The 15,035-nt window shown below is 43.0% G+C and overlaps 1 protein-coding gene across 1 annotated transcript; it reads left to right on the plus strand.

Annotated features, from left to right (window-relative positions):
* Positions 1-1,014: 1,014 nt before the first annotated feature.
* LOC144491877 (stabilin-1-like) lies at positions 1,015-7,524 on the plus strand. The gene is made up of 5 exons (XM_078210167.1): positions 1,015-1,035; positions 2,935-3,036; positions 4,166-4,306; positions 5,592-5,711; positions 6,428-7,524. The coding sequence occupies exons 1-5, from the start codon at positions 1,015-1,017 to the stop codon at positions 6,479-6,481; spliced, it is 438 nt and encodes a 145-aa protein (XP_078066293.1). The 3' UTR covers positions 6,482-7,524.
* The last annotated feature ends 7,511 nt before the right edge of the window (positions 7,525-15,035 follow it).

Raw genomic sequence — 15,035 nt, forward strand, 5'->3', positions numbered from 1 at the left:
GCACCAACCACAATCCACCCAGACCCTATCCCCTAATCCCATGCATTTATTGAAGCTATTCCCCCTGACACTAAGGGGCAATTTAGCATGGCCAATCCACCTAACCCGCACATTATTGGACTGTGGGAGGAAACCAGAGCACCCAGAGGAAACCCACGCAGACACGGGGAGAATGTGTAAACTCCACACCGACAGTGACCCAAGCTGGGAATCGAACCTAGATCCCTAGCGCTGTGAGGCAGAAGTGCTAACCACTGTGCCACCATGCTGCCCCAATTATGAACATTCAATGTGTTCATCTGGAATTTCTCTTTTTGTTATATTAGCAGAAGCATGAAGCCAGTTCTCATGATATAATGGGCAGAATTTTCCAAAAGACATGTCATAATGGCGAGAATACCGGAGCAATCCGTGCCAGTCTATCCACCGCAGACCACACCGCAGTCGTCCCACACTTAGCCATTTTTTGGGGGAGTGGTGAGTGTCATGTGTTCTGAGGCTTAAACACACCAGTGAGCTCGACTGAAAAGCAATTGGGTGCCATTTTGTAAGGTTGCCCTGATCTCACAGTGCACTGGAAGATCCCTGCCCTCCCCCCACAGACATCTGGACTCCCCATATCATTAGCGGAATGTTTCCCTTCCCCCTCCCCGGCACGGATCGGTGTTTTTGGGGCCTTCCCAATGGGTCCCCCTTCATGATCCCTGTCATGCCCCCCTGCATTCCTCACCCTTTTCTGCCCCTCTTCATGCCCCCCCCCCACCGCCCTGCCCCGTCATAGCCCCCTCTTCATGACCCCCCCTCAGGTCCCAATTCCTTGACACTACGCCTGGCAGTGCTCAACTGGCACTGAGGAAGAAAAGTGCAGGAATTAAGCATGTTCCCACATAAATGCTTCCTGATTGTTAGCCTTTGTGCTTAAGTCTAAGCATTTAAAAAAATAAATTAACTTTTAATGGTAGGACTGGGTAACTAAATTCTGCCATTTCATTTGGTGCCTTTATGCTGATGATAATGGATTATCGAAAAAAGAAAGTGAGGCTTTCTTGCAATTCATTAAAATCCCTGACAATGAGCAGAGGCAGTTTCTATTTGTACATGATGCCCGCAAAATATTGGTGCTTAGTGAGAAATCTCCACACTCATTTCTCTGTAAGAAACTAAATTAAATGACTGTACCCAGCTACTGGCTCTTCAGATAAAAGAAAATACATTTCATAAGGTTAACTGTTTATAATTGTTGAATACATCAGGATGAGCAATCAGCCAAGTTTTTGATGGTCAACTGTTTACACACAACATTTTGCTTCCACTTTAACTGATCTCCATATTTACACATATCACAAGCCTGATACAAAGTCCTGTTTGTTCTCAACAGAAATTATAGAATCCTTAAAGCTTGTTTAATTATCTGATGAAGTGGGAGATTAGTTATACTAAACTGTGTCTACAAGTATTATTTCCATTCAGATATGAAATCTATTGAGTGGTTTGCAATGACAAATAACTCATTTTTTAAAAATTATGAATTATACACAGTTAATTTAGGAGGCATGGTTAGTAAGTTTGCAGATGACACAAAGATTGTGTCAAGATTGGTGGCATAGTGGACAGTGAAGAAGGTTATCTAGGATTGCAACAGGATCTTGATCAATTGGGCCAGGGGGCTGATGAATGGCGGATGGAGTTTAATTTAGATAAATGCGAGGTGATGCATTTTGGTAAATTGAACCACGGCAGGACTTACTCAGTTAATGGTAGGCTGTTGGGGAGAGTTATAGAATAAAGAGATCGAGGGGTACAGCTTCATAGCTCCTTGAAAGTGAGGTCAAAGATGGACAGGACGGTGATGAAGGCATTTGGCATGCTTGGTTTCACTGGTCAGAACATTGAATACAGGAGTTGGGATGTCTTGTTGAAGTTGTACAAGACATTGGTAAGGCCACACTTGGAATACTGTGTACAGATCTGGTCAGCCTATTATGGAAAGTATATTATTAAACTAGAAGGAGTGCAGAAAAGATTTATAGGATGCTACCAGGACTTGATGGTTTGAGTTATAAGGAGAGGCTGGATAGACTGGGACTTTTTTCCCTGTAGCATAGGAGATTTAGGGGTGATCTTATTAGAGGTCCTTGAAGGGGCATAGATAAGGTAGATAGTCAACAATTTTTTCCAAAGGTAGGGGAGTCTAAAACTAGAGAGCATGGGTTTAAGGTGAGAAGGGAGAGATACAAAAATGTCCAGAGGGGCAATTTATTTTTTACACAGAGGATAGTGAGTGTCTGGAACAAGCTGCCAGATGTACTAGTAGAGGCGGGTACAATTTAGTCTTTTAGACAGCATTTAGACAGTTACATGGGTAAGATGGGTATAGAGGGATATGGGACAAATGTGGACAATTGGGACTAGCACAGTATTTTTAAAAAGGGCAGCATGGCCAAATTGGGCCGAAGTGCCTATTTCCATGCTATAAACCACGATGACTTTATGACTCTAATTTTAAAGCAAAACATTTTGGAAGTACTCAGCAACTCAGGTAGTATCTATGAAGAAAGAAACAAAGTTAAAGAACTGTTTGCTGGGATAGTCCAACCCTGTCACAGCAGGTATGGCAAGCCAGCCAAAAGTCCATTGACTTCGGTGGCATTGGCAAATCCAACCGGTATTAACTCTGTTTCTTTCTCCACAGATGCTGCCAGATTTCCTGAGTATTTCCAGCATTTTCATTTCAGATTTTCAGCATCTGCAGTATTTTGCTTTTGTAATTTTAAGTGTCTTACTTTCCTCCTCCACCACAACCACCCCCCTGCCCCCCCCGCCCCCCGGCCCCCCAAACAAAGACAGTGGTAATAGCAATAACTCCAATTTATTGGCTGTAGTTGAACTGAAATCAAATTTATTGTTGAACTAACTCTACTTTCATAATAACAGAGCTCAAAGCTTGTGAATGGTAGGCATATTCTGAAGTGGGATATAGTTGCCAGTAATGGAATTATCCATGTCATAGAGGGACCCTTAACAACTCCTCATCTGGTAAGTGTATCACAGAAAATTGTTGTCACCATTGGCTTCCTTCAATATTTGAAACTTTCAAAAGGTGATTGCTCTAGATACATCGTCCACCTCTATGATTCAAAATTAAAACCAGGCAGACCGATGACAGTGGAAAGCTTCCCTTCTTAGTTTATACCACAATGCGGGGAGTACATTCTCAATCCACTTCCTAGTGGATGTGAGACTCCAACACAAGAATAGTCATAGTTCAGGATCCATTATCAAGATTGAAAGGCAATGTTTCAGTAGCTACTGGTGTCAAAGGAAATACCTCATTATTGAGAACTTCATCCTTCAACAAACCAATGCTACACATTATCTGGGAGCACTTGATAATGATATTTGGGAGGCATTTTGATAACATGTTCCATTTCACATTGCTGACATTCTGCACTTAAGCTCTACGCTGCAATCCATCCGACAGTTTAACAAGATTAATGGGTAGAAAAACGTACATCCATTTCACGTGCAACAGAAACACTCTTCAGTGGCCAATGATATTGCCAGTGAACTGGGCCACCGATTGAAAGTTCCTGCTTTCAACCCCAGCCTCAGCTGCAGCTTGCACTTGGGCCTCTTCCAGATGATGGGCTGACTCAGTTGGGAGAATTATCTGCCACGCCAACAAGAGACAAGGTGCCAATTGATAGCAGGGAAGGAATGAAAGGTCGGGAGTTTCCATTCAGATTTCACTTCTACGCTAACTATTGACTGGTCATGGACCAGCAACAGTGAAGATCAAATAGATATCTTCAGTCACCCATCTGTTCCCTCACATGGCCAAGCATACATGTTCCAAGAGAGAGAGCAAACCATAAAAAGCTATAAATTCAAACTGGAACTCCTTGTTGAGAAAGTAATCACTTGTATTCTGATTTAATATTTGGGTTTTACTTTTGTTCCATAATTAGTAATGTTATCAATTTAGGCAAGTTTCCATCAGTGTCTCTGTATCTGTAAATATCTGTAAGGATAACTCTTGACATAATTAGATTTTTAAATATTTGCATGATGTTGGAAGAACTCTTATCCCATAAGAAATGTATTACTGAATTTGTTATAGGTTTTGTAAATGTGAAATGTAATTAGCAAAAGCCTTGTGTTTCAGGTTAAAGCTTCTGCAAAGTCATCCTCTGGTGTCCTTGGTGCAGCATTGTTTCTAGGATTGGGATGTTTGATTGCTGCCATAGTTGGGCTGAGTTTTTGTCTCCGACGCAGGAATGAGGTTTTCCAATTTCAATACTTCAAGGTAAGTTCAATTAAATTATAAACTGATCACTTTCTGGCACTTACTCTTCACAGCCTGAGCCCATGCTGATATACGGAATCACAGTAGCACTAGTCCAGAATATCATGCAAGAATGTCCAGAGACTTGGAGCATGATTTTCTTCATTGGAGAGATCATGGCATTGTGGTATTGTCACTGAACAAGTACTCCAGAGACCCAGGATAATGCTCTGGGGACCCGGGTTCAAATCCCACCGTGGCAGGTGAAGAAATTTGAATACAATAAGGAAAATCTGGAATTAAAAGTCTAATGATGACTACAAAACCATTGTTGATTATTAGGGGAAAAAAAAACCCCACCTGGTTCACTAATGTCCTTTAGGGAAGGAAATCTGCCATCCCTACATGTGACTCCAGACCCACAGCAATGTAGCTGACTCTTAAATGGCCTCACGAATGGGCACTAAATGCTGGTCCAGCCAGCGACACCCACATCCCATGAACGAATAAGAAAAATTGGCTTTGGGACTCTGACAGAAGGGTCATTTGTGGTTAGAAGTTGGCACGATGTGGGAAATATTCAACTGGCAGTGATTTTCCCCAAAATTAGCCAATTAGTGCTCAGTCCTATCAGGGCCTAAAATTTCAACTCATGTTCAGTAATTTTGGAACTAGCACCACTTCTCAATGGTGGGCTCGTCGTTTAAAATGAAATCTACAGGCCGGAATTTTCCAACCATTCACACCAGTGGGATCTTCCGGCCTTGCTGTCCTGGCAGCGCAGGCTGAAATCAATGGGAAATTCCATTGACAGCAGCGGGGACCAGAACATCCCGCCACCAGCCACCTCCTGTTGCCAAGAAACACGTGGCTGGGAGGATGGAGAATCCTGCCAATAATATTGCTTGCAGCATGGCAGAGTTTCTTTTATGTTCCATCAAATTCCACCTTGCTGGGACTAAAAGTTGATTCAAAATCTGAATTGGAGGAAATAAAGTACTCGGGTTTCGTGTTAGTAAGCTACAGAATTTTAGATTCTGAAATCCCAGGTCTAGGCCATGTCAATTTGCGGCTAAGCTGTTTAAATCTGGCTAGGCCTGATGTCCCTACTGAGAGAACATAGTGCACACTTATTGGGCAAGCTGTAGACTTCCAAGCAACTCAATTTGGAAACAGAAACACGACGATGAATTTGTAAAAGTCACATACCCAACTGACCAATAGAAAGCGTTGGGGCAATTGGAAATCAGTGTATGGCAAGTGAATTAAGACCACAAAAACCACATTTTAATTTGTATCCATCCAGGCCAATGACGATGATGCTATGGGCCTCAGGCCAGAGGACAATCCCGCTTTGGTTTCTGTGCCAAATCCAGTATATGGCGCTTATGGTACAGTTACAGATAACACCACTGAGCCATTTGAGGTAAGCAGCAATTAAATGTACACAATGTAAGCAATACGGTTTTCAGTACTTGCTGCGTAGCATCTTTGATGGAAGTTAAAAAGAGAAAATTGTTTTCTTTATTATAACTTGAATAATCAACAAGGCATTTTATAATAAGTCCCGGAGATTCTCGTTTCGATCTAATGGCTTAAGAAAAGCATCATGGCATTCCTGCTACCCGATGTTGAAGGTGTGATGAGTGATCAAGAAATAAGGTCCAGGGAAAAGGAAGTGGTTTGATGTGCTATCACCAGCATGTTGACAATATTGCAGAATTTTGATAGATTGCTGCTGGTTTCTGTTTGAGATGCGAGAGGAGCTCTCACACATTTGAGGGTTCATCACTTGAATGATTTATTTGGTCCTCGGCCACTATTCCCGTCAAGAACAAGACACGACAAATAACTGAATCTGAACTAAAGACAGAAAATGCTGGAAATGCTCAGCCGGTCTAGTGGCATCTGTTTTTTTTAAGTTGTTGTTCCCCCAAATATCGGTATTGTCGCAAAGTGTCCTGATGAGTGCAAGATGAAAAGCTTTGACATGCCTTTTTTCAGCAATATTGAAAATGCCTAATTCAATCGTTGTTAATATATTAGACATAAAGGTGTTGTTTAAGCAAATTGCACTGAACAAAAATAGGACTTCTCATTGTAAAGATTTGCTGATTTTTTAAAACTTGTGTTTAAATACAGGACAATGAAGAATACGTATACTATTCAGACACGCAGAACATTCTACAAGACTGAGAAGCCAGGCCTCATTGCTTTTTACTATCGTTCATACTGTATCATTTTAGTGCAGTGTATGACGATGCTATGGAGGTTTAAAACAAACACAGGAACAAAGGGTACGCTCCGACTGTGGGACATTAGTAATGAAAAAGAACCATTGGACTTGGTGTCTGATTACCTTTCGAGCTCATGCGTGGGCACACTGCTAGGGGTCATCGAGGAACACGTGGAACTCACCCACTCAAACGCCTTTTTTGCAATAGTCAGGTGACTCTAGAAAGACTGAAAATTTATTTTTTCATTTTGTACTAATAGGCAAAGATAACATTGTTTATATATATATAAAAATTTGTAATACTCATCTTTTTACGAGTAGATGTGTAAGGAGGACATTGTATACTTAATTTCTTTGAAACTTTGCAATATGGAATATATGCAAACAACAATTGAATTGTCATTTCCTTCCACCATGTTAAAAATGCATGAGGAGGAGGAGGAGAGTCATAAATAAAGACAGCAAATGGTGGAATTGCTCAGCAGGTCTGGCAGAAACTAAAAGATAAAACCCATGAGTTACATTTTGATTTGAGATCTTCCAGTAGAACAGTTTTGATGAAGCTCTGCCCAAAATATGAATTGACCATTTCTGCTCACAGATGCTGAAGGCCCCCCCACTATGTAATTCCTGTTTTTATTTTGGACTATTAACTTTTTGCAGTTTTTGTTCCTATCCTACTAACAAATATCTAACGTCCAATCTACTTTTGACTTCTGTTTCAAACTCCGAAGTGTTTGCTGAACATGAGTGGGCTGGCCTGGTGTAGGAGCAGCCAATGAAAATCATATATCTTAAAAGAAATATAAATGTCATAATGTGGATTTTATCCAGCAATCAGAGCACTGAGAAAGGGATGGTTAATACCTACTGAGATCAAGTTACGTGGGCCTGAGTCATCAATGCTTCCTTTTTCCAAAATCGCAGGGCCTGTTTTATATCTTGTTTATACCAGACATCAAATTCCTTCACAAGAAAATGAAAATAAATGAATTTTTAATATAACTCTCTGCATGAATGTTATGCTTTCCAGGACTCAACCATGAGAATTATTAACAAGGGCTACAGGCCAGGTGATGTAGCTCTCCAGGCTGTTACACTCTTTAGATAGGCTTCAGATCACTTCAGTTCTGGGTGGTCCAATCATATGGGTTATACAGTACACTCACTGAAGTAATATTTTGCACATATTAGAATGTACCACTGGGTGGCAGTATTTCCAAATGTTATCTGTTAGCTTACCATGCATCACCATATCAAATTTTGTCTGATTATTAGAAATCATGGGGGCGATTCTCCCAACCTGACACGCACGTTTTTTGGCGCGCGGGATGGGAGAATTGCTTGTTGTCGGGACCGCGCTGGAAACCGGCGGAAAGAGAGGCAAGTGATTTAAATCTTTTTAAAATGTATTTTAAATGTGATTTTCGGGCCTGGCACGGAATTCCCCAGGCCGGATAGCATTTCCCACCCCGCCAGGAGTATTTCACTCCGGCAGGGTTGAAAGTAGCTCTGCACCTGCGAGGAACTACCAGGAGACCCCGCTGGAATGAAGGGGGGGGGCAATTGGGACCCCACCCGGGGGGGTGGGGGGGGGGGTCAGGTGACGGAGGGGAGTACCCCCTGGCATTGCCCAAGGGGCAAAGTGCCCATGCCCAGGGGGCACTTTGGCACTGCCCACCAGGCATCAGGTAGTGCCAAGGGGACAGGGCCTATTGTGGGCGGTGGGGGGGTCCCACTGCCACTCTGCATTGGGATCGGTAGGGACTGGAGGGAGGCAAACGATCAGGGCGGGCGGGGGGGGGGTCGGTCGGGCGGGGGGGGGGGGTCAGTCGGGGGGGGGGTGAGGGGAATTGGCACTGCTGGGGGGGGGGGGGGGCTGGACATCGGGGCACTCTGGGCCGGGGTGAGGGGGGGTGAGGCGGAGGCTAGTCTCCTGGGAATACTTGGGGGGCCGTGATCGGGCTGTGGGGGCGGGGGTGAGGGGAGGCGTGATCGGTTTCGGAAGGGGGGGGTTGAGGGGAGGCGTGATCGGTTTCGGAGGGGGGGGGGGGTTGAGGGGAGGCGTGATCGGTTTCGGAGGGTAGGGGGGGTTGAGGGGAGCGTGATCGGTTTCGGGGGGGGGGGGGCCGCGAGGGTCCTGGGCTGGGCTGGGCTTGGCAGCGATTGAGCTGGGCAGCAAACTGCGATCTGACAGATCGGGGCCACTGGGCATGCTCAGAGTTCTGGAACTGTCAGACTCCGGCGAGAATAGGCTTCACCCCTGAACGTTTAATAATATTCACGATTGTGACCTCTGCATTGCACAAAGTGGGGAGATTCAGGTCTAAGCTGAAAAAACAGTCGGGATTTAGACCAGTTTTCTCGCCAATTCGCCCTCCCCCCTCCACACATTACACCATGAAATTGTAATACATATTGCTAATGTTTTGAGTGATACAATGGATGATTCTAGAAATCAGATGTCCTGCTTATTTATCAATGATGGTTAAGAACACAAATAAGAGCACTTTTTTGTAAACAGACAATGGAGTAAGGATCGACTTTAGTGCAACAGTCTATTATATTCAAAGATTATTTGTAATTCAACATGAAGCTTCACAGCGTAACTATTCATAGGTGACCAGATGGCTGATCCATAAGGGGAGGTGATGGCCTAGTGGTATTATCGTTCGACTATTAATGCAGAAACTCAGCTAATGTTCTGGGGACCCAGCTTCGAATCCCACCGCAGTAGCTGGTGGAACACGAATTCAATAAAAAGATATCTGGAATTAAGAATCTACTGATGACCATGAAACCATTGTCATCTGTCGTAAAAACCCATCTGGTTCACTAATGTCCTGTAGGGAAGGAAATCTGCCACCCTTACCTCGACTGTCTATATGTGACTTCAGAGCCACAGCAATGTGGTTGATTCTCAACTGCCCTCAGGCAGCTAGGGATGGGCAATAAATACTGGCCAGCCAGCGATGCCTATGTTCCATGAATGCATAAAAAAATATACAGGAGACGTTTCACTGCCTGATCTTTGCCTGAGTTAATCAGCAGTTCTAATAAGGAACTTCACATTTGACGTATTGTCAGTTTGGAAAATGTGTTTATTGGGATCCTGGTTTTCTTATAAGATTTTGGGTGACTTCATCCAGCCCATCAACCATTTATATTACGATCAAAATGAATCTCGATCCCATTTTCCTAGTTTATTATTTCATAAGGATGCAATACACAAGACATTACAACATTCAATATTCTTACTCCGACTTCTAAAACATTTAATTATCTCATAAATACATAAAATAAACAAGTCACAAATCATGCTAGCACAATGTTAAACTGAAAAACTATTGAATACCGAATATCAGTTCATACCACAAAATATGCTACAGGCCAAAAGCCAAAGACGCTGACACATTCTACAAGCCAAGGTGAGAGTTCACTGGCTCTTAGTTCACGAGACTTCAATTTCTCCACATTATCAACATCAATTCAGATCAGACACCTGATTCATAGAGAACAAAGTAACAATTGAGGCATTTCTAAAACACAAGCAAACATACAGACAGGTGACTCAGAAAAATGTCACGTAGCCAGTTTGCTATTTCATGAAACATGGAAACTGAATAATAAAAATTACAACAAGCTCACCTTATGCAGATTAGAAAGCAACACAACTTCTAATTATTTGTTACCCTGTTTCAAGAGCTCCACAACCTAAAAACCCTGTATTGCTCAAGGATTTCACGGTGAGGCTGAAATTGAGAATAAGGTTAGTCTTTTTTTAAAAAGAATTGCTTATATCAGATATTGGAATTTTGGATGGCAATTGAAGATTCTCACTCAAGCAACATCTTAATTTTAAAATCCTCCACGGAGTGGGAATGGAGGGATACGGAGTGGGAATGGAGGGATACAAAAGAGTGGTTCAGTTTGGACCAGGGAGCGGCGCGGGCTAATTGTTCCTTGTTTCTCGTTTCAAGGCTTCATTCTATGATCATCTTGCTGGTGCCAGTACAGAGCGAGACTGCGGATAGTTGGGAACCTGTCTCGGGGGCAGGGAATTGATATGGTGTTCGTGGAAGTGGAAATGACTAGGGTTGGGAAGCATTTTCCGATCAGGGCCATTGTGATCTCCTGGACTCGTTTCGATCGCCTCAGGGGGTCGGAGAGGAATTTCCCAGATTTTTTTTCCCCATATTGGCCCTGGGGTTTTCACTCTGGGTTTTCGCCTCTCCCTGGAGATCACATGGTCTGGAATGGGGGGTTGGGGGTGAGTTAATAGGTTGTGATGAACAAAGCATCGTAGCTGTGAGGGACAGCTCGGTGGATAGGATATTGGTATGTAGATAGGCTGGAAAATTGGGCGGGGATCCTGGATTCAGGATTCAATCCTGGACCGGGGAGCGGCGCGGGCTTGGAGGGCCGAAGGGCCTGTTCCTGTGCTGTATTGTTCTTTGTTCTTTGTTTGTTGTTCTTTGTCCTCCTGGTTTTCAGATCCCTCCAATGGTCTTTCCCTGTCCCTAAATCTGTAATCTTCTCCAACCCCACAATCCTCTGAGATAGCTGCACTCCTCTAATTCTGGCCTCTTGTGCATCCTCAATGTTACTCACTCCTACATTGGTGGACGTGCCTTCAGTTGTCTAGGCCTGAAGCTCTGGAATTCCGACCTTAAACCTCTCTTGCTCATCTTCTTCCTTTAAGACACTCTTTAAAACCTGCTCTTTGACCAAGCTTTTGGTCATCTGATCTCATGGACAGGATTTTATGGCCTCGCTCGACCTGAGATCAACAGACCTTCTCATTGACCACCCCTTGCCAGCTCCAATTCCCGTGATGATAGAATTCTGGCTCATATTTTGTGGCTCAGTTTCATACTTAATTTTATGATGCTCCTGTGAAGTCCTTTGGGATGTTTCATTACATTAGCAGCGCAAGTTGTTGCTGTTGATGATTTTTCAATTGAACAATCTTCATGGATGTAAACCCGTTCACCTCAGGAAGTAGAATGAAAAGTGGGTTTTGTTGCTTGACTTCCTTGAGCAAGATAGTCATGGAGAATCTAGTAGGTGATGTAGAAATGGGGAATCCATGGAGGAATAAAATAAACCAGAAACTGGACAGGATACATTTTACATGCTAGAGAGATTTAAGTTGCACAGGTGGCATGGTGGCCCAGTGGTTAGCATTGCTGCCTCACAGCACCAAGAACCCAGGTTCAATTCCAGCCTTGGGTGATTGTGTGGAGTTTTGAATTCCCAATCTCTGTGTCCCTGTGTCCGTGTGGGTTTTCTCCGGGTGCTCCAGTTTCCTCCCACAGTCCAAAGATGTGTGGATTCGGTTGATTGGCCATGTTAAATTGCCCCTTAGTATCGGGGGATTAGCAGGATAAATATGTGGGGTTACAGGGATAGGGCCTGGGTGGGATTGTTGTTGGTGCAGGCTCGATGGGCCGAATGGCCTCCTTCTGTACTGTAGGAATTATATGATTTTATGAAGTTTTTAAAAAGTAGGTCGGAGAAATTTGGAACCATGAAACTAGTTACCAGAAGTCAGAAAGGCTTTAACTTTCAGAATAGTTTGGAAAACAAAACTGCGCCAAAGCAGTCTGACATGGTCTGCAGCTGGTTGAGTTCTCAATCTCAGTCAGGACATTGAGGGAAGCTGCACCTCAACAGGCACCACCATAATCTTCCAAGCAGTTGGTTGTAAGGCAACGTGCAGCAGTGTTGTTGATCCCACATTGCTTTAAGGATGTGGACCATGAACAATCTTCTCATCCGTACGGGTACTGAATACCCAGCACTTTACCCTGATCACATGTCACCGAGCTGCCTTTTCGGCAACTTTACCATTTCATCTTGTGAATTTTGTTTTTGGATGTTGATACGAACAATAGTCAATTAGTTCATAATCAAGTATGTCTTTATTAACTCCAATTCTTTTAAACTGCAAAAGTAAACATAATTCATCCAAAGCCACATAATGGCCGAATTGAAAAATAAATTGCTTCCTAAATGGTAGTCACCTCTATTAACTCTCACTCTTGCTGTCAGTAAACAATCAATCATTTTTACAACCACAGTAGTTTGTGATTCTGATTAATGAGGGCAATCTGCTCTGTGTCCTTCTGCGATACGTACAACCAGAAGCATCATCAGTTTTATGAAGGGCTGTTGTGGTGGATAGGATGAAACTCCATTTGCTTTGATGGATGCAATACACCGTTAAATGCATGACTTTTATGAGATCCATGTGATGAATTCACTATTGTTGCTGAGGCTATTTTAAGGTAAATAAAAGTCTAGGGAATGGGTGAAGGTAACCTTTCCAACTCACACAGAGCAGTAGAAACTGGAACTTCATGTCAGAATGTGAATGTATGGACAACTTGACAGAACTGATGTGCAGATCGATGCAACTGACATGTACAAGCCCCTCACATTTAAACTACAAATAAACTAGAATAACTTCTTCTAAAGTTGAAGGTCAAAAATAATCTATAACAGCACAGTAATGATGATAAACCTTCAAGAGAGATTATCACACGAGCTTCCTCTGTAGATTAGTAGCTTTAACATAATGCAATTAGTGCATGCGTGTTTCGTCTCAGAGGTCACAGCTTATCACTCAATATAAACTAAACAAAAAAGAAAATGAACCCATTCTACCTGGAGTCTAACACTTATATTTACAGCATCTGCAGTATTTTGCTTTCCTTTATAAAAGATTTACTGCCTTTCTGATTTGACCTGAAAATTTAACAAGCAGCTATATTAACCTGGATTCCTGCAGGATGCACTTGGAAAAGGAACAGGCGAGGTGTTCAGCCAAGTACCAGAATGAGCTCCACAACCCAGTGCAACAGCCCTGTCGATCCACTAGTTAACAGTAAAGAGATCACAAGTGAACTTAAACCTGGATAAGATGACCTGTGGTTTTAGATCAGTCATATCAGTTGCAGCATCACACTTCTAATTTCCTCCAACCTTGTTATTAAAGCTCAGTATGCTCTGCCGACTCGAGCCTGCTCTCCATTCATCCCGTAACCATGTCAACCCTTTCCTGAAAAACTAGAGGCACAGCCTTTATTCATCTCATCTCTCCAGCTACAACTTTCCCAAAAAGCCTTCATTTTTGACTGTCCCTTCAATCAACTTGCCCATCTCCCACTTCCCGATCAGGCGAAGTGCTTTGGCATGCTGTACTATATTAAAACAATGTTGTAACTGTGCAAGTTCTCTGTAGTTATAATACCAGCACTAATCTCCCCTTAAATTCTTCTCAATCTTATTTTTGTCACATTTCAAAACATACGTAACCTACAAAAGCACCATTTTCTTTGTTCCCCTCCAACTCTTTCTTTGCTGTAATGCTTTTCTGGACACTGGGCCCGGAGCGAGTTTCCTCTTTCCTATTCTAATCTTCCTTTCTTTCCACACTCCTGGGGAAGACTTTTGTTTTGGGTGTCACATGAACACGATTTTGACAGTGCATATTGGTGCTCATCCCAACCACAGCGGTTGTGAGCCTGAACCACTTTCAGTCTTGAGCTCAAGTTAAAGTTTTGCCAATAGGTTGCGTGCGGCAAATAGGAACTCTGTGACAGCTCATTGCTCTTTTGAGGAAAAGAATGATTCTAGTGGGCCAGCAGTTAAGTCCATTTGGAGGAAAATAATTCACAGTGGGCCAGTAGTCGAGTCCATTTGAATGAGGAAACAGATGTGGGAGAGTACTGTCACCAGTAGTCTAGAAGGTTTTTTTTTTAAAATGGGGCCTGGAGGAGTACTCCCATTCCTCCACAGATACAGAGCATTAGCCTTTGGGAGAGACCTCCAGTTGTCCCTTTGAGGGCTGCCGGTTAGGCCTCTTGAGGTGGAATTGCCATGGGCCATGCCTACTTCTCCTCGAAAGCTGAATTTTACCATGAGCATAGGATCTGAATTTCCTTATTAAATAGTCTTCTGTCTGTTGTGGGCAGGAGCACTGGGCATCCACATGAAGGTCTGCCAGAAAGTTCATTCAACCAGGCAAACTGACGCACAAGATCACTCGCCACATTTTCAATGTGAAAGAAACAGGTGGCCAGCAAATGCAAATCTCTCCCCGCTACCATGATGATGTTCCTACCTCAGATTTTCCAGCAGAAATTGTGACTTTATAAAACTAGTATGGATACCTGAGCATGTTCTACCAAAGATCATTAGCAGGAACTAATAAAGCTACAAGAATCTATCTGGGTTGGGTTTAATAAGTATATAACAAGTATCTAAATTCACTACCACAGAATGTAGTTGAGGCCAAAATGTTGTCTGATTTCAAGAAGAAATTTGATATAGCTCTTGGGGCTAAAGGGATCAAGGGAGATGGAAGGGGGGGGAAATCAGGATGTTGAATTCGATGATCAGCCATGACCAAAATGAATGGCGGAGCAGGCTCGATGGGCTGAATGGCCTACTCTTGTTTCTAGTTTCTATCCAAAGTTGTAAGTGCACACTTCAGTGCTACATCTTACA

Source organism: Mustelus asterias, chromosome 3, assembly GCF_964213995.1.
Source record: "Mustelus asterias chromosome 3, sMusAst1.hap1.1, whole genome shotgun sequence".
Classification (NCBI taxonomy): Eukaryota; Metazoa; Chordata; class Chondrichthyes; order Carcharhiniformes; family Triakidae; genus Mustelus; species Mustelus asterias.

Coding starts and splice junctions, on each gene's coding strand:
- LOC144491877 (XM_078210167.1), top strand. CDS start 1,015: ATGGATTATCGAAAAAAGAAA. Junction 1,036..2,934: donor TGGATTATCGAAAAAAGAAA/GTGAGGCTTTCT, acceptor TCATAATAACAG/AGCTCAAAGCTTGTGAATGG. Junction 5,712..6,427: donor ACACCACTGAGCCATTTGAG/GTAAGCAGCAAT, acceptor GTTTAAATACAG/GACAATGAAGAATACGTATA.